Here is a 23,600-nt window from a genome sequence, read left to right as displayed (position 1 = left end):
GCTCCAGGTGGGGTCTCACGAGAGCTGAGTACAGGAGGAGAATCACTCTTCTTGACCCGCTGGCCAGGTTTCTGATGCAGCCCAGGACATGGTTGGCTTTCTGGGCTGCAAGTGCATATTGCCAGCTGACATACAATTTTTTTCCACCAGTATTCCAAGTCCTTCTCTGCAGGGCTGCTCTCCATCCAGTCTGGATTGCTACTGCGGAATAATCACATCGAGCTCCACATTGCGTGTTAGTTGTTTCAGCAATCCGCTTCCACCGCACAAGGACGGACAGCCTCCCACATACTAACCAGCATGGTTATGTTGTTTGGCTGGGTGCTGAGGTTCAAACTTCATCTGATCTTTTACAGTGCTTGAAAGTTGGATGAGACTGGTTATGAAGAGGCTGAGAGGAACTACTGGTGATGGAATGCAAACTATGACCAATATTAATGCACTGTGAAGATAGGCTTCTTAATTACCCTGTTTAAACTTATTTTTTGCACTTATACTAATCCTCTTAACAGGTACAAGAGGGAATCACTGGCCTATTTTCCCAAATGCTATTCAGAAACTATTAGTCCTTAAGAAACATTCACTCACCTTCTCTGCAGTCGAGCCAGTAACTTGGAATCTTTAGTCCATGTAATGGTGGAGTCACCATGAATGTCACCAAATTGACAGCATAGTTTAATATTTCCAGAGCAGTCAGGGAACAACTCTGCTTGGATTTTCTTCACCAGTTTGGGAGCTTGAAACAGAAGAGCCGCAGTTTAGGATTAGAAGATAATGATATTGTTTTGGCATTTTAAAGGAAACCCAGACTGACTTGCAGATGTTACGAATATGAATCTGACAACACTGGTAAATAACTGGTAAATACAGAGCTTTTAAAAGACTGATTCAGTGCCCCACACAGTCAATGGGAATGTTTTCAATGCAAAGACACTTTGAACTTATGGAATAGGACCCAAGGGAAGTTCTAGCTTGAGAAGGCATGGATATAAAATAATTTCTTAATCAAAACACATTCTCCCTGACTAAAGGACCAGCTGGTTTTATTAGTGAAAAAAGACACCACAAAGGTACAGCATACCATATGGTTACATCGTAAGAGTTCATATTAACCAAATATTTGTAACTAGTAGATTTTTTTAACTGACCACAGCCTTTGAGAGAAAAGACTTTAAGTCCCGGGAAATGCTCAATCTCTGAGGTGTCCTTGGAACACACCTAACACACACTGCTAGGATGAGACTCTGCAAGGTGCAGTGATGGCACTGTTTCCTTTACAACACAGCTGAGCCACACTTAGTGGTTAGACACCTGCATTTGGCAATGTCAGGGGCCTTAGCTGCCCTCTTCAGTTTAAAAGGGTTCATTTCCCACTCCTAAAGAAAGTCCCTACCTTGCCATCCATAGGGCATGGCTCTTTTGCTAAACATTGACCATCACATGGAACAATTCCAAGAATCACTGAGGTTACAGAAAGAGAGCATTCTGCCCAGGCTGGGCAAGGTCCTGATAACCTGGTTCGCCACTAAGACTTGTTTTCTGGCTCACAGAATGCTCCAGCGTCTTCTGCACCTGGGCATGGGGTGAGCAGGAGGATGGAGGGTACTTGGAAAGAAAGGGAATCAATATATACTTAGGGAAAGGTTTTGGGATCATGACACATCCCTGCGCTCAAGTGACATCCCTGCTAGATGTAAGGGACATAAAATGCAAGATGCTGTATTTCCTACTGTGTTAATTCTGAGCTGCTGCACTCTGAGTGAGCCGGCATGACACATCTCCCTCAGGGATCCCATTCCAGCAGTCTAACTTTCCCCATCTAATGCCAAAGGAATGCTGGATCCAGTTTGAAGGGTCAGGCACCTGGAATTCACTGCTATGTTTAACTTGTAGTCACTTAAGTCCTTAGGCCTAAGAATCTTGCTGAATCAGGGCTAAAATGACGCAGGCAGTATGTGACAGAACTGTAAATAGAACTAACAGCTCCAGATTCCCTGCCCTAACCACAAAGCCGTCCCTCCTGCGGCTGAGAATAATACAAAAGAGAACACTGAGTGTGTACCAGGCTAACCACACCAATCTTCCCATAATGCTGGGCAGACATCCACAGAATTCTCTGAAGTACAAACACACATTCATTTCAGTCTGGACTAAAGCAGATCAGAAAAAGGATAAGAAAATTCAGTCTTATCTGATGCCAGCCTGAATGTTTAAAACCTTTTTCAAGCATAGCCTCAGGTACATGGAAAAAGATCGGGCATTCCTCAGTGCATGCAGTTTGCTTGCTCCGCTTTGAAGGAATGCGTCTCTCCTCCCATGCACTTGGTTCTCTGGCAAAGGACACATCTTCGAGCAGAGAAAGGTTTGGGTTTATTTTAAATGTGGTTGGAAAGGTAGAACTCTCACCAGACCACACTGTAATTAGGATCTCTGAAGAGCATCACACTTGCGCAGCTTACCGTTAGTCACTGTTCAGTCTTGCTCTATTAAATTATTTTATGATGCGAACACGAAATGCAATGTCAAAAGGTAAAAAAAAAGACCTTGGTCCTTGCAAAGCACCCATAGAAACCACACACATCTCATCTGCCTGGCTGTTACACCATCGCTACTCCTGTCTGTGTTTTGTTTTACCTGTTAGCAACCTCCTGGGGACTCTGACAAGCAACCGGAATCTCACTCCAATTGCCTTTCCTATGTCAGTTTAATATAGTTTCATCAGTGTCATTTATGGCCAACAGTGGTGAAAAGGAAGGCAGAACCAGCCATCAGCCATCAGGTAGGACTGCCAAACATTACGTTTATCAGTGGCACCCCAATAATAACAATACTACTTTGCTAGTAATAAAACCATTTGGTAACCACGAGAGGGTAAGCGCATTTGGGAGCTGCAGTGCAGGAGCGTAACTGAGAACACAGCCCTGCAGCAACCTAACAGCATGCAAGTACCAGGCTTGCAGCTGCTATATGGTGTGTGGTTATGAGGCACCACTACAGTGTACACCCCTGAAAAGTTACTCAAAGAGACAAATGAAGTAACTATTTCAAACAGGCTAAAATGTTCATAGATGTAATACATTTGCCAGAAAGGAAAAGGATGTTTTAGGGCGGGTCCGGCTCTGTGGATGGGGACAGCACTAGTCACTAGGTTCACAGAACTGGAAATGAAAATCAGCGAGGGCAGGACAGCTCTAGCTGATTCGACTGAGGCTGAAGTAGGCTTGCAGCGTGTTTGACGAATTTGAATTTCATACTGTAGCCAGAACGATGGGAAAGGACAGAAATGAAAATCAGTTTTCTCTTACCTTTGCTATCCTTTTTCAAAATGAGTTTCCTCTGTTCTTTTCTATCTTCTTTATGAATCACGCCTGCCTCGCTCTTCACAGACCTTGTAACACAGCCAGGATCCTGGCTGACATTTCCTCTCTCCTCGAGTCGGGGTTTTTTTGACAGTGTTGCTGGTGGTAATTTCTTCTTAGCTGCAGTAGCTACGTGCCCGCTCTTTGCTGTGTCTTGTTTACATTTGCTGGGCTCAGGCTCAGCAACAGCTAGGGATGTCTGGTGGGATTTTGTCCCTTCATGATTCCTCAGCCTTTCTGCATTGACTGGGAGTGGACCACACGTGGTCAACGCTACGGAGAACGGCCGAGTTCTGCTGTAGGGTGGTTGCCCTCGAAAACACTGGTTGTTCCCTGAATCAACTGGTGTCAAATTAACTAAGCCACTTACTACGCTCTCTGATGTCACGACTTCTTCAGCTTTATCATACTCGGTAGACTTAATTGAATTATCAACCCCAGTTAGCTTGCCGGAAGAGATCAAGTCAGGGCAGGACTGCTTGGTGCTCATATTCACAATCTGTCTCTGAGCCTTGGAGCCAATTAAAATGCGCAAAGGAGACTTCGTTTCAGCTTTATCTGGGTTATATTCAATAGCTCTTTGAATCTTTTGTTTATTTCCACACAAGACTGCTTCCTCCTTGTTTTCTTCAGGTGCCCTGTGGAACTGATCCTGCAGTGCTCTGCAGAAAGTTTCCAGCGTCCTCCAATTTCCATCCACTTTGACTGCAGCTTGTGTGGATTCAGTTTTTACTTGACCCCCTGCGCCAGGACACCCCGTTGCTGATACACTGGTAAGAAGGCCCCCTGAGTGGCTTACAGGTGCCGAGAGTGGCAATGTTTCCTTTACAGTCAGTGGTTGGGTATCTAACTGCTTGGTGGCATCTCTGTAGCCCTCGCTTGCTGTGCTGTGGTATCCGTTCTGAGCCTGTCTAGGCGGTGGGGTGCTAAGTGATGTTACACTTCCAGATGCACATGTGCAATTTTTTAACTCTTCATCAGACTTTAAGGTGCTGCCAACAAAAAATACATGTTGTTCTGATGCCCTAGGAGGGGAAGCTGCAGTCTGGCTCTCCGAGACATGACTAACTCCTGAGTCACAGGAAGTTCCAGCCCTTCGTTCATCACCTATGCAAATCTCTCTCCGTTCTCCTGTTTTACATGGTGCATATCTGAGCACTTCTACATAAAAATCTGGATCCTCAGAAGAGGGAGTGAATGCCACTTCTTGTTTTTCTATTTCTGTCAGTTGGTCTGTATTTTGGGGTAGATTCTTACGTGTTATGGTTTCAGGAGTCTTAATTAAACTAGGCAATTGCATTAGGTGACTGTATTTCTGTGCATTAGAAACAACTTGAAAATCCTGACAGTCATTATTTTTTGAAAGACGGTAACTGTCAGAATTAGTGTCATTTTGTGCATTCAAGTCTGAGCGATTTCCTTTTTCTTGTAAACTCTCTTCATAACTCTTGTGTATAGTGTTAACAGAACAGCGTTCTTCATGTGTAAACTGATGGGCGTTTTCACTGGGGAGAATGTCTTTCTCTTCAGGGAAATAAGCCAATTCTCCTCTTGCTGGATAACAGTCTCTAAAATGACACCCTTTACCACTTACAGACTCATTTATCAAGGACATGTTGTGCTCAGTATGAAATAATTGTCCAATTGTCCCACGCGACTTAGCTGGCATGTGAGCTGGGTTTACTTTGTCATATGCTAAATTACTGCTCTGTGCATTTTTCAGCCTTTGAGAAGAATCTGCATCGCATGTTTGGGAAGCGTTATTAATGGTAGACTTTCCTTCCCAAGCAACGGCCATTTGAATGGATCCATTACTGCCAGTTAACATTTGATTTGGCTTCTGCTCCAAGCACTCCCCGGTATTTAAGAGGGTGCTATTTGCTGAAACACAAACGGATGGTGCTTCCGTTTTATTTCCAGTGCTAGACTCTAGACATATACCATCTGTTCCCAACACTTGTGCAAGACAAATGTTTCCTACGGATGCACTGTTACGTGCTTCATCTCTTTTAAGTAGGATATTAGAAACACTGCAGTCATCTTTCTCTGTTCTTTGCCTACTACCCGGCTGTGTAATAGGTCCCTGCTCTTCTGCCAAACTTATTGGCAAAGGAAGATCAGAACAGGTCTCCCGTACAAAGTTCACTTCTGTGACTTTGATATTTGTCGGCCTAATTTCTAAACTTGTGATGCCCAAGTTTTCGGATGGGATTTGATAGTCTGAGTCATCTTCATGAAGAAGTTTCCACAGCTTGTCATGCACTGAAGATATATCAGCATCTCCTTTGCACTCAGGCTCTCCAGATTCCAGGACTGACTTGGGATTAGCTTCAAACAGGGATTCATCACATGACGGACTGCAGAGAGTATCTGTGTTGTTGCTATCGTGTGAGTCAAAACTACACCTTTGCTCTCCCTCCCTTGGCCCATCACATAGCTTTGCAGAAGACAGAACAGCACACAAACGTTCTTGTTTATCGGGAGCAGAGTCCGTATCCCGTAAAGGAAAAGGTGAAACATCATTCTTTGATTCGTTGCCATTACTAATAATATTAATTCCTTGTTCACGAAAGACTTGTTGGTGACAACTCTCTCTCTCATCACAAGGCGTGTGGTCTTGAGAATAGGTCTGTAAATTTGCATTTTTTGCTTGTAACGTCTTTTCAGTACAGAGCATTTCTGAAGCTGGGTGGATGGTTCCTGCACTCTCACAAGTCATGAGGATGCCTTCCTTTTCCATTTCAGGCTCCATACACAGTCTCTTGCAATGCTGGGTAAAGATTTTAAGATGAGCACCTTGATTCTACAAAAAAGAAGAAAAAGAGAAATGTAATTAAAAAAATTAGAATTGCTGCTTGACATGGGCTTGAAATAGAGTCCTGGCTTGAAATGTACCTTTTTTTTTTTTAACCATTTGTCAATAGTCAAGTTTCTGACTTGTAGCTATCAACCTAACAGATTGAAATCAAACTCCTGGGTCTTAACAGTCTTGAATCCTCTAAGTTTCAGATCTGGATCCAAATGCTGAGAAATAGAAAATTTAATCAAGATGAACATGAATGACTGATATAGTCCAGCTAGTTAAAAACAGGTAAGATAAAATAAAATAGTCATGTCTATGCCTTCTGCTAACAGCTGGAGTGTCCTACCATACCTAAGCAATTATTACATACACCAAACTGACAAGTTTCTGGAACTACCTAGGATAGTTTTTTGGGAGCTTGCCTTCCCTTTTGCTTCCATAATGGGCGTTGTTATCTTAAGTTTCACAAAGATGCTTTCTTAATATCTATCAGTCTTGGCAAGTCCCAGAGAATGCGCCCCACATGTCCACTGTGCTAGGTACTTCAGAACAAGACTCCTACCGAGAAATGAACATCTCTGGGACAATTTTAAGCTGTCTTTGAAATCTGTCTTTGGTCACCTCTGACCCCTTGAGGTGACAAGTCCCGCTTCAAAAGGGAGTGCCAGAGATCATTCCAGATGTTGCCTCTGTCCCAGTGGCAAGGCATTGCTCAATATAAGGCATACTCAGCCCTCCTCTAGCAATGAGGCATGCATTGCAACCTTAGGGGCACTGCTAGGAAAGTTGAGGCAGCAAATAAGAAAATCCATATTCCTCCCACATCTCCGTTATTCTTCTGTATCACAATACTCCAAACCGTCACTTCATGTAGAAATGATCCATTTCTCAATTAAACTAAGCCAAACTGAACTTAATTTATGCAAGGAGTGCAGACCTTATGAGCAACTGGCTCACGGGATGAAGAAAGTGCTGCCATCTGCCTGGCATACAAAATCTGTTAAACTGTTCACCATTCCCCTCAGAACTGCTTTCACTCTTAAACTCTTGTTCCGGAGTCCCAGCCAAGATTTGTTCTCCAGGATTTTCTCTAGTCCTCTTCAGCTCCCAATCTATTCCATGGAGGTGGTGAGCATGTTTCACCCATAGCAAACCAGAGATGGAGAAGCCTACAATTTTTTACTAGACAAAAACGCATTGTTTCCTAAATGAATTATGCATTTTGCTTTTGGTTACCATTCGTTTGCCAGAACAATCTGTAAAAGTAGAGAGCAATCTAGCAGCCAACCTTTGAAAAAATGATTTACTTTCAAACAGCCATTAACAGGCTATAACAACATGGACCTCAGGAATTAGTTTGTACATTTGACGGTGTTTCTTTCTAGTGGTTATCTGAAGCTTTGCACCTACTCCCAGCAGAAATTACAAAATGCTAAAAACCAGCAGACGGAGTGTAAAAACCACCAGTATTTGTAGACATTTTACATCTTTTAGCTTTTACCCAGCCACAAACTCAACTTCACAACTGTTTTGAGTTGGTTTTTTTCCTCCTGAGTCCCAGTTCCCTCCATAGTTATTTGTTAACTTGTGATGATGTGCTGGGTGGCTGAAATGAACAACGGCGATCCATAATGGGTGAGCGCTCTGGGTTACAGCAGAGCTGCAAATGTGTCATGAGTGCTGGCAGGGACGTCATTCAGAGAAGCGATCCTGACAAGAAGCAAATGTTGTTACTTAGTGAAGGATATGTAATACAGGATTTCCCATGAGTTGCTGTGTGCTCAGGCAGAGGCAGGGGCTGCTCAGACACTAGGTTCTTAGTTTCTGTAAGTTCATGGTAAAAGGATTACCGGCTGTAGTAAATATGGCTTTCCTTTGCTGAAAAAGCCACTCACTTCAGCTGCAATTCCTTTCATCCTTTCTGTTTCTCCATTCAGCTTGAGTAGGATAAGGAGCTGACTACATGCTGTGGACAACGGGGAAGGAAGAGATACAGAAAATTTTTGTCAATGACTTTAACTGCTGTTCCCACCCCAAGCACCATGCAGTTGCCACCAGGCTGTCTTCAAAACTCCTTGGCCAGCGCGTACTTACCCAGAAACCCTGAACCCTAGGAACCTCAGCTCCACAACTGCAGTCCCCTCTGATTCCCAATGCCTCAGTCTCTGGCTCAAGTCTGCCCTGCAGGAGAAGATGCCAGTCTTAGAGCTTAGAGGCACACCTTCTCTCAAGTCCAAGGGAACATGGGCCTGGACGTGGCTCTACAGTCAGGTCCAGTTCTCTTCTCAGTCGGTTCAGAGCATTTGGTCTGGCTCCTTCTGCCAGATCCCCTTTCCCCGCAAACCTCTGGAAAGCAGAGTTTATTTTTTCTATTCCTTACAGCCTCAATCACAGCTTTTACTAAAACCTGTGGAATTCCTGCTCAGTACATCAGGCCTATGATCAGCCAGTCCCTACCTGCTGTTGGTATGAAACTGAAAATAGCTCTCTCATGCCCGCTGGGAAGCAGGCTGATTATTTCAAGACCTCTTTTATCCATCTAATCTGTGTGTCTGTCCATGGTGGCACCTGTCTGTCTCAAGCATTTATAGACATGCAGCACCGTAGAGTCTAGACACAGTTTTGATGGCTGGAAAATAAATACAATCACAAAAGAAGGCTTGTAATGGAGTGCCTTGCCTTGCATTTGACCAAAGTAGTCTGAAAGCTGAGTGCAATCTGAAGCTTCATAGTGGCACATTTATTTATTTTTTAATTTATACGTGTCTTTATGCATTTACAGGGACATGTGCTCCCAGGGTATGTGGTAATCAGCTCCACGTTATTTTTGTTTGAAGTATTTATATCCATATCCTTTAAGCATGTTTTAGGAAACCTTGCTGGCTTTAACTTTGGTATTTTCTTAGATGAGATTTATTTCAGCTAACGCAGTCCTAGAACTATTCATCTTGACTTGGGTTTTTGTTCCCTGTTCTCACAGGAGATTTCTAGGGTCTAATGCCTAGGGTGACAAAAGAACGATAACAAACTCAAGAATTTAATTATGTGAATGCAATAGAACAAGCAATTTTAATTTGTGCATGTGTAGCAAACTGCCTGGTGCGTGACAACAGAAAGATGGAATCATGGTTCTCTATTTAAACTCATACATGAAATACACAGTCCATGCACCTTCGTTATAAAGCCAGGTTACTGTGAGTAAAGGAGGTAAGTCAGCTCCATAACAGCCATGCAAAAGGAAAATGGAAACGGCCACTTCAAAACCAGAGCTTTCTTTTTAATCTACTGTAAAACCGCAATGTAAGGAGAACCTTTCCTTGGTTTTTTTTTTTTTTTTGCTCTGCTCGCAAGAGCCATTGCGTTCCAAGGCCTAACAGGAACAATTACATGAAAAGCAAAGGACCGTAGGGAGTAAGTGAGCACTTCTGTCACCTCTGAGTTATGGAAGGAAATAGGGGAGAACGTGGAGAAAAGAAGAAGAAATTTAAAAGGATTCTACTTCTTCATGGCAATCTGGTATCAGGAACATTTTCATCTGACAGTCTCTGTGGAGATCTAGAAGACACAGATGACCAGACCGATGACCTACGGACTGGCAAAACGTTGTACAGGTGAAGTGAGCTTCTCCCAGCATGTTTCTACTCACCTCCTGAAACACTGTGTGAATGTTTCAAATCAGCTCTTCAAGTCACCAGGAGCTGAGGAACAGGACCCAATCCGTGGCCTCTAATGCTATGGTAGAACTGATCTGGGGCAGTTCAAGAACCTGAACAAAATACAGTCAGTGCCCTAACTGGGAGGATTACATCAAATAAATATTTGTTTCTTAAGGAGAGTTTTCAATGTATGAGGCATGGGAATATAGCACCTGAGCAAGCTGTGCTATTTAATTCCATGCCTGATCTGGAAGAAGAGTCAGCACACCTATGAAAACAGCAAGTGGCAGCTTCTGGAACAGCATAAAGGAACTCGAAGACTACACAGACCCAGGCAGCCTGGGAGTGCTCCCAGTTCCTGGGACCCAGTGTGCCCTGAAGCCACGTTCCAGTCCCATTTCAAAACAAGGTCTGGGCTCTTCCTGGCCCCGTTTTTACCTTTGTTTCCACTCAAAGAAGGAAGTCAGAGGAGCCACTGCATCTCAACAGGTGATACACACACACCCCAGGTACGGACAACCCCCCCAAGTTACGAACCTGAGCAGGAAATAAAACAGAATTAGACCTGGAAAGAAGCAAATTAATGCCTGTGGGAATACAATACATACACTACTGACTCCACTGCTCACCAAGACATACAGATAACATAGGGAAAATTGAAACACGGCAATAAGGTAATAAGGTCAATGGAGGTTGGAGGTGTGATACAGGAGCAGAGCTACGATTTCCTCCCTTGATGTCTCACATGTCACAACAAATAATGTTCAGAGACTTATTAAAAAAATACATTATATCAATCCAGACAAAATATTTTCATAGAGTGAAGGTTAAACAGAAACACCAGTACAAGTGCTTTGATTTGGAATTAAGGCAAAACTAAAAAAATAAACTTCTGCTCTGTAGAACCTCTATGTTGTCAGCTGGAGTCAATAGCAATGCTAGCACTACCTTTACTTACCAGTATCCCTCGATAACAAAACTGACAGGCACCTGGCAATTATATCCTAAATAAACATATAAAGCGGGGATCTTCAGAATATGACAGAAAACTAAAGAAAGCCCAATACATTTAGGTTGTGATAAAGCAAAGAACAGCAAGGCAGCCAAATCACCTTACTGCTGTGTGATAAAAAGGTGCGAGTTAAGTGGGAGTTAAAATGACCCTTTTCCACGTGTTTTTTTTAAAGGCACCTCAGAGCACCACAGGAATCTCCGCAGTATGATCTGAGTTAGCTGCTGTTCTCCGCTCCCTTTGCCATGCCTCGGAAATGGACCATCTTCACCCAGGGTGGCAAAGATTGCTTCTGGACTGAGTGACAAATTGTCACACTGATGTGCAGATAAACTCAGTAGGCATCAGTTAAGGTTATTCTGGTTCTCTTTCCCCTAAAAAATGTAGGGATAATTTATACATCAGTCTCTCCGCTGATCAGCTGAATCATTTCTGTTAATGAAAGCAAGAAGTTCACCTCTGAAATGAGATGATTAATTTTAGCTCATGGTTTCTCACTGTTTTTTAAGAGGAAATAGTTTAGCAAGCTAATTCTCTGCTGTAAATAAAGTCTCCATGTTACATTCATATCCCTGCTTGTACAAAAGGACCGTAACAAACCACTCCTAGAATACAGCCAGCAAGTATATCACTGCCTCTGGATCACAGCTCCCTCAAACCCACCACGTCTGGAACGGCTTTTGCTTTACACTCTTCTCCAGCAGTAGCTTAGTGGCTCTTAACTGCTTCCCTGTTCCGTGCGATGCCACTCAAATTCCTCTTTCCTAAAATACTACTCTCTTTAAATGGCACACCTGCCTCGGATTAGCTAAAGTAACTCAATACCTGTAGTTATTTCAACTGCTTTAGACAGGTGAAACAAAAGACACGAGCTGTATTTTATCCTGCAGATGCTTACTGACCGGGACGTCCTGCTAGCATCCTCTACTCCTGCTGAGGAGGCAGAAGGGGGTTGGACTAGATGACCTCTAGGGGTCCCTTCCAGCCCAAAACATTCTATGATTCTAAGAAGAGGAAGTTAAATAACAAGAACTGTAATATTTCGAAGGACAGAATGCAAGCTCTCTGCCTTTGACAACACAGAGCTGACCATGCACAGCTGTCACGGGTCCACGCTCTGACGTGGTGAGGATTTTCCAACGGATGGGGGTTTTTGTGTGTCCCCCTGGAAAGACTGGAGCCGGCTGTACCACAGGTGACAAAATGGGATCCACCCTAGGGCTGGCAGATAACATCCCATCGAACGGGCAGGGTTGGTATCACAGCCTGCATGAGCTCTAGTTACTCAGGCCAGGGCTCTGCTGTTGGCTCTGATGCAGAGCTCCTGCCCCTCAGCGCCCCGCTCAGGCTCGGACCGCTCCCCGGGAACATTCGGCTCTCGTCTCAGCCCGACTCAGGGCAAAAGCCTGAGACAAGACCACCTTGTCAGGCAAATGTACCAACAACTCTAGCCTATTCAAAAGGCTGAGGGCGTAGCCTCTCGAACTCTCCTTTTGGATCTGTGGCACATCGTATGAACAGAACACTCAGAAACAAAGCACGCTAATCACTTGACAGAGAGTTATTCTGCACCCAAGCACTACTGAAGTATTTTATACACAGTGCAAAACTTTCCCATGGAGTGAAAAACCTTGAGAAATAAGAGAGCTAATTTCTGCTAAGATTCAAAGTTAGAGGAGATTTGGACCCCACCTTCCTCTCTCATAGGAAACAGATTTAGGCAAACTGTTTTTTCAAAGTTCCAGCAAAAGAACTGGAAGTGGTGGCAAGTTGCACCAAGAGGGAGCAAGAATACATGTCTCAAAAAATTATAACTGACAGGTTTTCGAGCTCAGATAACCAAAAAGCCTTCATTTTTCCCAGCAACTATTCACTCAAATGAGGCAAGAGGCAGAGATGTACTTTACAAACATTTCAATGAAAAATGAAACCAGCCATTATTAGCTGATTGAAAATTATACGTTGGGCATGCACAGTAATTCTTACTCATTGCTGGTTTGGAACAGAAGTCCTCACCCATTTTGTATTCAAAGCCAGCCATCAGGCCAGTTCCCATCCAGCGGCTGTTTACTGGCCTACCCGAAACCATTTGCTGGGTTTCACTCTAAGTCCTCACGGGCAGAGTTGGCCCACCACAACTGTTCTGACACCCTTTCAAACAGTTTCCTTTCGCTCCTCCTTCGCTGTGTCACCCAACTCTTTCCTCCCCTCTTACCTTTCCATCCTTTCCCCCCAGCTTTCTGCACGTTCCTCCCAGCACAGCCCCCCTCCTTCGTGGCCGTGCTGGCGTGCAGCGCACACACACCTGCATTTCTGTACTAACTGCAGAGCAGGGAGCTCTGAATTTAAGAGTGCCCCAGCAACGAAACGCTCTAAATCAGAGTTCTCCATTTCACACAGCAGCTTCTAGGACACCACACACAGCAGCAGACAGCTGCCATCTCAACACACTGAGCGGGGCCAGGAGCCCAACAGACGAACAGCTTCATTGGCCTATGCAGCCCCGGCAATTTTTGCTACCCTGGAATCTAACAAAGCAGAGGTATGTATGACACGCCAGACAAAATATTTTTTGTGCACAACCAGATTACCCAGTTAACTTGGAAGTTCTGTGTCAGTTCTGCTGCTCTCCTTTTTGTACAATAAAATTTAAAATTAGCTAGAAGTGATGTAAATTTACGTCAGGAAGATCAAACCAAGCATCTCTCAGATTTCCTGAGAACGGGCTGTTCTGACGTGGGCAGAACCAAAATAATGGCAGGAAGAACAGTAAACCCAATCAGCAGAAAAGAAACATGCTCTAGAAATATACAATCACCACATGCCATTCTTCCTGGGATATCAGCATAAATGTTAAGTATTTTGCTTACGCCCTGGAATCCCTCTGAACCTGCCAGTTCCAGCAGGACCTGACCAACACTGCTGGCATTCGGCAGGCCACAGACATGGGCTCTGTCACTCAGGAGTGACACCAGTACCTTCTGCTGGGGGTGCTGGCTGAACACTCAACAGAGACCGGCTCTTGAATGACACACGGCAAACTGGAAGCCTCCTGGCTCTCTGTACAGTATGTAATATCATACAGCTGGCACAGTTGGCTTTTAGGACCTATTATTAATTAAGCTGCTTTGAAGCATTAGATAACGAATTTCACCTGGGGCTAGACCACGACGTGACAAGCGGAGTCAGGAGCCTCCCACCTTGGCCATCTAATGGAAGGAGAAGTCACCCAGAACAGCAGTTGCTGCACAAGACAGACTGCAAAGGTCTTTCCAGTTAGAGGCAACTTGGCACTACGGGGAGGTGTAAATCCTTGGGTAATTAGTGCTGTGGTTCTCTGGCTGCTAAGTACGTCTCAGCAGACCTGATTCACCACATGGAGATGGAAAATACAACATCCTTCAAGAGCAGTCAGCTGCGGTTTTTGCTACGAGTGCCTCACCTTGCTCCTGGCAGAGCTGTCTCAAACGCTGGGCTCCAGCTAATACCACAGTGCACTTTCGCACAAACCTACGCACAGCAACAGGACGTTGATCCTTTCTTGGGTTACGCAAGCAGATTGCTGAGGAGTTTCTGGCTTGCTGCACGGGAGCTGTGAGAAGCTGTCCACATTTTCCTTGTACTATAAAGAGTGGTTTCCAGATGGGATGCTTTTGTTCAAGACCACATAATTTTAAACCTACCTCTAAATTTCATCTTCATTCATGCCTGTCTAAACCCACGAGTTTGGTTTGTGCACGTCTAGCCCTTTTGTGTATGCTGATATTTCTTTCCTACTCAACTGCAGGTAGCAAGAATCTAGCCAATCTGAAATTTGGCCATGGCACTTAGGGTAACGTAACAGCTGCTCTGTGCTACGAGGGTTCTAGGATTTAAATCGTTGTACGGCACTTGGAAAAAAACGAAGCAATGCCTCCCACAAACCACGGTAATACATGCTGTCAAGGAAGGCTTAGTAGGTTAATTTCAATAGGGGGGCATTCCCCATCATAAGAACATTATGTGCTGCCAAAACGTGATTGGAATTTTATGTACAATTAAAACAGAGAAACCTACGCATGTTTTTCAGGCAGAAGAATTCAGTGATTTTTGACTGCTTAAGACACCCCAGTGGTGAGATTAAAGTCAGCCTACTACCCAGAACCGGGATGCATTTTTGCTTAAATAATAGAGATGAAGAAAAGCATGTGGAACTGGAAAAAGCTTGTGTTTATTTGTCATAAATGTTTTTTTCTGTGCAACAAGCTATGCATCTTCAAATCAGCAAAGTCAACGATAATAAGATTATTCATTATTTAATACTCATATATATTTATATATCCTCAGTCTTTACTATGTGAAATAAAAAGTATGATCCACTTCTGAAAAGTGGCGGAGCATCACATCAGTCTGTACAACTATACTGATTTCTCCAGCTGATTTCCTACCAACCGCATAAAATGCGCAAGCACAGGGAGAGTACCGCTTTGGGGGGTTTATCTTTAACTGTATCTTTTACATTTCAGCTAGAATAGCTGACTCTTCCATTGTTTTATTTTTAAAAAGCAAAGCTCCATTCACCTCTGTAGCATGAACTTTCTGGATTGAATTCCCCTCCTTGTTATAAATTCAGAGCAAATCCCTGTTGATTTGGCTTAGATTTCCAGCACCTTAAGTGATTGACAAGTTTGTCCTTTGAGTATAAACTGAAAAGAAAGTAAATCAAAACATTCCCTGCTCACAGCAGGTATTTGAGAAACTTTCTGGGTTGAAAGAAACTTTCTGGGTTGAAAGAAACTTTCTGGGTTGAAAGAAACACTACTTTGGTAAGACCTGTGCAATAGCCTACATATCAGGTTTCCCTATCCAGCTGTCCAGAGTCCCATTAGTGCCTCTCACTATTATCAGTCTCGTTCTATAATTAGAACAGCTTATGGTTTATTTGGGCCTTTTTCAAAACCAGATTTCCTTCCCAGCCGTAGCTGTCATTCACAAGTACATGAATAGTACCTTTCAAAGTAATTTAAATGTTACGTTATTTTGCGACAAACAGGAATAAAAAGCATTCAAGTCAGTACAGCAGCTCTTTCTATTAAATGATAAAATTTTACTTACCCTGGGTGAGATGCTTTCATTTGGCATCCGATTTTGCTCAGACAGGCCCCAAGTGCTTTTCTTTTCCCAGTGACAGTCTTTATCCGCCTCTTCCCTCTGACACAAACCAGCCCACCTTTGCGAGCTTTCTGTCTCCTCAGGGATTTGGGTTGAAATGACACCTTCCTGACTGGGAAACAGAGCACTGGATTCCTTAGCCTCTGCTGAGGTCTGGAAGGACTGTCCTATATTACCCACATATCTGCAAAGCTCTTTAGGGTTTAACAACTTCAAAAGGTTTCTTCTTAGACTTTCTGTTAAGGTACAGACAGCGTGCCTTGCATTTTCCTCCGGCAAATTTCTTCCCCCATCCTCCAGCAGCACTGAGCTTTCACCCAGCAAGTTCTTGTCCATAATGTTTTCTGTCATTGTCTCTGAAGCCTGATTTGTCAAAGAAGCTCCTATGCCACTGGTAGAGGAGTCCACCTCAGCACGTACGTTACCCTGGTTCTTTGATTTGTCGGTTGAGAAATCTGCAGCCGAGTGGCCACGTCCATTATTTTCTTCTTCAGTTCTGTGATGGTCATTTTCAATGTCTGCAGATGCAACAGGCACTTTATACTTGTCTTTGTCTTTCAGGCTGGTACTTTTCTCTCGGTGGTGTCCAACAGTGAGAGTCATCTCTGTCTGCAGAGTTGACTGGCTGTACATAGAGGGGTCTCTCCTTACATTTACTCCTTTGAATTTTGAGTGATGACCACAGAAGCCAATGGTGGTATCCATAGGCGTACTGTTATCTGACACTTGGAACAGACAAGGCATTTCACCGAGGAAGTAAGCACACCCATCACAATCCTTACTCAGTTTTAAATCATCTTCATCATCGCTTTCTAATAAAAATTGTAATTTCTTTCTCCAGATTTCATTTTCATGCACCGTCAGCACATCTGAACATTCAAAATACTCTAGGTCATCCTCCAAAAAGTCACCACTTACACTTGGAATTTTCTCTGCATAAATCTCTGGAATAGTGGCAGAATTTTCAGAATCATCTTTTACAAAATAATTGTCATTTGCTACAGGAGTATCTGCCTGCTCACTGAGCAGGGTATTTGTGGTTAGACGTCCTCCGAGCCCATGCTTTTCACACGCCTGGACATCTGCCAGGGACTGACCAGATACAGAGTCTTCCGAGTTACGGCAACAGTTGTCTGTGTGGTAAGTGCCCCCATGTGAAGGGAGGGAATGCACCCGCCTGCTGCAGTATTCCCCTCTTCCTCCAGCAGTGACACTGACCATACTGTTAAAATTAGTTAGGTCATCACCATTCTCTGAAAAATCCCTTAGGCCAGAAATATTTTCCTGGCGTTTAAATACATTTTTTACATCCATGTTGTCTTCCATGTTAGGAAAGTGTCAGTGGGATTTCTCAAACGCGGACAATGCTTCCGATTTTCTGAGCTTCTCAGCAGTAAACCGCTGGGTTTTGGAGCATTAGAATCTGGTGAAATTAACATGGGGTCACCCTCACAGGGGTAACTCCCGCGTTGTGCAAGATGGTTCTCCTTCTGCTCATTTTACCCAGAAGTCTCCCACATTGTCATTTAGGTCAACAACAAATTCTGGGTAAGTTTTGGGGTTTGTATCTGGTTTCCGTTCAACAGAAGTTGAACAGCAGGTCATTCTAGCTGTCAAACTGTTTCCAGGTACTGTTCGATAAAGTGCAGATCTTGCTCTGTGTACCTGCAAACAAAAGAAACCCCAAGGTTAAAATTACTTCTAAAACGGGCATACACCTCTTCTAAAAGGTGGTCAATCGACAGATGGTTGCAAGCATTTTCAAAAAAGAGAAATCATTATTTTAAAATCAAGACCAAACACTCAAGCAGTAACTATAGCCCAGCTATGGATGCAATGGCACTTAATGGCAGTATGTCACTGCCTGGACCCATTTGCACTGGGAAAACAAATCCTTAAGCATGCCTGCACATACAGGTAGCACCACAAAACAGGCTTGAGCACATGTCGTTCAGACATTCCTAACCGTGAACAGACATTGCAAATTGTCCTTGTGCTGACTGTCACACAGACAATGTAAACTTTCACACGTGCATGATTTCTACAGGTACTAAGTACCTGCTATTTCGGTAGTCGCGTTGGCACACCAGTAGCTATTCCTCAAATTGGCATCGCAGGGATACAAGTTCCAAAATCTGTTTGTAGAAATACCCGAAACAATCTGTCTGTTTAGTTTTTATAGGGCTATTTCTGTTTAATGCAATTCTACTGTATTTTCGCTTGATTTTTGTAATTTCTGTGGTGAGAACAATGAAACGAGGCCGGTTAGCTTCGATTTCCTGTTCATACTGAGTCTTACTTTCAAACGGCCATGCACTGGCGAAATGGCGTGGCAATGCAGAACTTGCATAAAACCAAAGTGAAATACACTCAAAGGCTTCCATTAGCTGAATCCGAAGAAATACGGAATCACCTCCCTCTTCTTGTAAAAAAACCCTTGTTTCCCAAGCATTCCCAAATCTCAGCATTTTAGATACTCGAGATGTTTTTGTATCCTACTCGAGGCACTCTGTGTCATTTTTCACCAGAGAGCATTCACACAAATCACAGCAGGACTCTCCCACTACCCAGGGATCCACTCAGCAGGGAAAGCAGCATAGCAGAACCGAGTCCCAAGTAAATTCAAACTCATGAAGGATGCCAGACTAAAAGCTCTGAAAAAGTGTGACCTATTTTTATTCACTGAACTGGCATGACATGAAGAACAGCAGGAAAAGCTTTCTTGCCAGCCTGCTCATCTGATGAAGCAATTTAAAGACACCTCTATTCATTCCCCTTTTCCTTCTCTCTGCCACTGCGACCTTTTTCGCTAATGCCTCTCCTGGCTGCACGACCGGCAGCCACCAGCACCCCAGCACCGCAACCTTTCCCAGCGCCCTTTCAAGCACTCGATAGCCTCTGCCTGCTCCCCGCGGGGCCACAGGCAGAGCAGCCTGTCAGCACCCGGCTTCGTGTCACGGCCCACCGCAGACACTCATCAAAGTCAGTAAGAAAATATGTGGGAGCTAGATTAGAGCTTGATGGCTGAATAGCAAGGGGCTTGCTTGGAATCTGACTCACCAAAAGAGCACAAAGCGGCTAGGTGTATCTTCATTTCCGTTGGGCAAACCCTGCCGCAGGCACCTTTTCCACAGAGTTACCCAAGGGGAGAAAAGCAGGAAGAGAAGGTGGTTAGTGGGAAGGACACCAGAAGGGACAATGCTGGGTTGTGTAACAAACAGTTTGGCTCCATGGGGTGCAGAGGAACAAAAGCTGATGGGGGAACCAGACCAGCACCCCTTCTCAGCATACACGTGCGTGGTATGCAAACGTGTGTGTGCCTGCTAAGCACACGTGCTCAGCCTCACCAGCTGGACTCGTGGGCGTGGAGCTGGCTTCAGCACCTCCTAACAGGCAACCTGGGTCAGCACAGCACCCCTGGAGTGCACGAAGGGATCAGAGGAGAGGGGACAGGGGTCAGTATTTGTGATGTGAGAAGGGGGAGTGGGAGGAGGTAGTGAAAAGGCAGCAGGGAGGCAACATGCTTTGACAGTTTAGTCTTGGAATAAACTGGCAAAGGTCCAGTGTACCAGGAAGTGGAGACCAACAGGAAAGGACGGCTCGAAGAGCAAGCCTGATGTGCCACCAAGGTACAACGGCCAGCTCACAGGTGTAGCCGGGAAGTTGCCAGAAGACACAGAAGATGACAAAAGAGCTTTAAAGTAGTGCAGAGTGAAACTAAGAGGGGGAAACATGCACTGCTGTATGCAGCGCTGCTGACACACAGAAGGTTTCAGGTTATCCACACAGGAGGTACCGGGCAGGAAGCTGGTGCGCAGGCTTCCTCTGACTACCACCTCTGAGCCTGAAAAACAGTCTAGTTCAAAATCCCTCGTCACAGGGGCTTCCCTGCTGAAGATGACAAGAAGAGGATATAGAGGAGATATTAGTGCATATCGTAGTGGTTTTAAATAACCCGGACATCTGTCAGCTGGCCCTGGGCCAATACTCTCCACTTGCTCCACGCAGACCAGCATCCCACTCTGCTCAGCACTGGTCAGGCCACACCTGGAATCCTGTGTACAGTTCTGGTTCCCAATGTACAAAAAAGCTGTGGACAGGCTGGAGGGGTGACCCAAGGGCTGGGAAGCCTCTCTCAGTCATATGGGGATGGGCTGAGAGAGCTGGGTTTGTTCAGCCTGGACCAAAGGGGGCTCGGAGGGGATCTCATCACCACGTACCAGTATTTAAAGGGTGGCTATAAGGAAGATGGAGATCCCCTTTTCACAAGGAGTCACATGGAAAAGACAAGGGGTAATGGGTACCAGTTAATCCTGAGAAGATTCCAACTGAACACAAGAGGGAAGTTTTTCCCTACGAGAACAGCCAAGCATCGGAATAATCTCCCCAGGGGAGGGGTTCACTCTGCCACACTGGACACTTTCAAGGCTCAGCTGGCCAGGGTGCTGGGCCATCTTGTCTGGACTGGGCTCTTGCCCAGAAAGGTTGGACCAGATGATCCTTGAGATCCCTTCCAACCTGGGATTAGATTCTATGAACTACAATCTAGACCATACGTCCAACAAGAGCCTGGAGAAAAAACGGCATCGGATGCCGTTATCCTCAGCCTTTCAGATCTCTGATCACATTTTCTTTTCTATTTCAACTCTAAAAAACATAAATATTTAACAGGGAAAAAAAATGGAGCAGTAGAGATAAATCTTTTCCTCATGCATTTTATTACAGTGCCATGGAATTACCCCCCAGTATTCATCCATCTCCTCTTAAATATGCATTTGCCTAATGTTCCCTGTTGCATTCTTTCAAATCTGCTTTCATCTTTGCTTTCAGAAGACCAGATGCCTCTCTCCTCTATTTTGGAGGGTATAACTTATTTTAAAAGCATGGTAATTTTCCCAGCTGAAAAGAGCCTTGGGGACATTTTTTTAAATGCAGATTGACTCATGAATACTGCTCACTAAAGCAATTGTACTATGCAGTTATCATTATCTTAGTTCAGCTGCATTTTGACATCGAGGGGAAAAGAGCTGTCAGATTTCTTGATACGAAAATCAGATTAGATTGCTGTGCATTTTGTCAAATCCAACAATGGAAACTAAAGCAAAACAATGTTCCATGAGGAAAACTGCAATAAATGCTGTTTTTACACCCAAGATAAAAGAGACATCATTTTTTTAAAATCTGGGGAGAAAATACAAGGTATTAGGTTAAACCGTAACTTCAATTATTGAATTTAGATAGAAACTGGAAAGAGAACTGTTAGCATAATACCCTCTCGGCTTCTCGAGAAAACTTGTGATAGAAGATGCACAAGAAATTCACCGAGGAAAGATGAATGGGAGATCGTGGTAACCAATCATCAGCTATTGAGTGAAAATAAGCTCAAGTCCCAATAAACTGGGTTTCTAGCGTTCGGTGAAAAGATAGGAGAACATTTAAACGTGTAAGGGTGTGCTGGCTGCTTGTCTCGAGTCCTGCTCTGGAAACATAGAATCACAGAATACCAGGTTGGAAGGGAGTTCCAGGATGGAGGACCAAGGATGCTACTTGCTGAATCAGGTACTGGCTAATGACAGGAGGACAGCGAGGCAGAGCCATGCAGGAGAACTTAACACCCCAGGTTTTAGCAAGTAGTGGTAAGAAATGTGCTTATTTTGGTTATCTCATGGTCTGTAAACATATTTTTCCATCTCTTACCAATCAGAACAGCAACAATTGTTGGAGAATTTTTATGCTACGCCTTCAGGCAAATTAAATATGCGTTTGTGCTTAAAATATTTCATCAATAAGGCATTGGGCAGTCCTACCGCCATAAGTGGTTCTACAAGGAGCCTGCAAAGATCCTCAGCAGCCCATTCCTTACGTACACTGGCACCAGCACCAATCCACGAGCGGCTGCATGGGCACCTCAGCCCCGCCGAGGGTCCATCCCCCAGCCCAGCTCTGCTGCCAAAAGGCGGCCCCTGAGTGTTCCCATTGCAGGATGGCTACCAGACAATACAGCAGCTTCTTATCTCATCACCAAGGGAAACTTCACGCCCTCGCTGGGAGTAGTTGGGTCTCTGGTACCCCTGCTTCCAGCCACCTTAATCCCTTCTGCAGCTGGGCCTTCTTGCCCTCCGCGACAGATCATTCCTCAGACACAAATTACCTCCGCTGAGCAGCTACAGTGTGAATTTCCCCTTCAGTGTCCCTGGACCTGCTGGCTTCCCCTTTCCCTGTCCTCCACCCATCTCTCGGGTCTGTCTCCACTCCCACGAAGAAAACCGCACACGGATCACCAGGGTCTGACCTTGCCCAAGCTTAATGCCCTAGGAACTCAGGATAAGGGGAAACAAAGCTGGCAGCAGCGTGAAAATGGGAACATGAGAACTGCGGCTGCATATGATTTAGGAGAAATACAGAACTGACTGAAACCTGGAATGGTCAAGGCAGCAACAGGCAGTGAAGACACTTGTAGATGCCTCACCAGAATCCTTTTATGACACAAAATATTCAAAGTGTTTGTGAAAAACAATCGGTTTCAAATATTATGCAAAAGAACAGCTAGAAAAAGCATCAAAACGGCTAAAGCAATCACTCAACATTTCTTTAGGGAACATATATGATAATCCAAATTTGAGTAAATCTTCAGAAAAAAACGCCTTTTTATTTAAAATTCATGTTTTGTTGTAGTTCCATGCTGGTTTTGAAAAACATATTCAAAAATTTGTCTGAAATTCCAATTCTAAATAAAAATTTTGATTGTTCATACTTATTTTCATTAAAATACCAACATTTTTCTCAATTTGAAACATATTTGTAAATAAAAAATGTTCAGTATTTGATCATTTATTCCAACTGAGCCCAAAACATTTTTGAAAAATTACACTAAACATTGTTCCTTCCATGTTCAAAAGCAGTTTAATTTTTAGTAATAGCCATTTTGCAGGTGGTTTTGGACCCAAAGCCACTTCTAATGATTTCAGAAGGAACTGTGGGCTTAATCCTAACATCAGCAAAAAAATCTTTTAACTGACAAAAATATACAAATTTGATTAAACTTAAAAAGTGGCCATTAATTTTCCTATTTGCATCACATTTTTTTTCTATTTTATTTGGTTATAACCAAAATGGAAATCCTCCTTTGAGCGCAATTTTACATTCACAGAAGTTATTACTACAGAAAGCTTATGCATTTTACAAGCCCAGGAGGGAATTTGTGTCTTTGGGGTGTGTGTGTGTGTGTGTGTGTTTGTTTCTTCTAGAGTCAGTGTAAAAAGTTCCCTTTGCTACCTGTCTGAAGTTCCTTTCTCTTATTCACTATCTCTTCACCATGTAATCTCTGTTCTCCGCACAGTCCTGCTCAGCCCACACCCCTAGGCGATAGGATTGATTCCTACCTTTCAGATGCGCTTGCTCCTCCCGCTCTTTCACAGGACCTGCCAGTCTATACCCACGTACTCTCTCTCTCTCCTTATCATCACAGCGCCAGCTTTTTGGGTCAGGGACCGTTCTGTGTATTCACGTGCTGCCTGGAACAATGGGCACCTGATCTATGCCTAAACCTTGCATAGTACTGCCGTACAATTAATGTATGGAAACATGCTCTGACAAGCAAGGCATTGTTCAGGCTCGTT

General features: G+C 44.0%; 1 protein-coding gene across 1 annotated transcript in view; it reads right to left on the bottom strand.

The window, feature by feature from the left end:
- The window catches only part of ALPK2 (alpha kinase 2), a 33,075-nt gene extending 15,768 nt beyond the window's left edge, over positions 1–17,307 (bottom strand). Inside the window, exons 1-3 of the mRNA XM_009637394.1 lie at positions 15,925–17,307; positions 3,306–6,162; positions 589–736 (exon numbers count right to left, since the gene is read on the bottom strand). Coding sequence (XP_009635689.1) covers positions 589–736; positions 3,306–6,162; positions 15,925–17,307 — 4,388 coding nt within the window. The remainder of the gene's footprint in view (positions 1–588; positions 737–3,305; positions 6,163–15,924) is intronic.
- Between the last annotated feature and the right edge of the window lie 6,293 nt (positions 17,308–23,600).

Source organism: Egretta garzetta, unplaced genomic scaffold, assembly GCF_000687185.1.
Source record: "Egretta garzetta isolate BGI_Z169 unplaced genomic scaffold, ASM68718v1 scaffold384, whole genome shotgun sequence".
Lineage (NCBI taxonomy): Eukaryota > Metazoa > Chordata > Aves > Pelecaniformes > Ardeidae > Egretta > Egretta garzetta.
The sequence above is the reverse complement of the archived record's forward strand: the minus strand, read 5'-3'. Positions and strand labels throughout refer to the sequence as shown.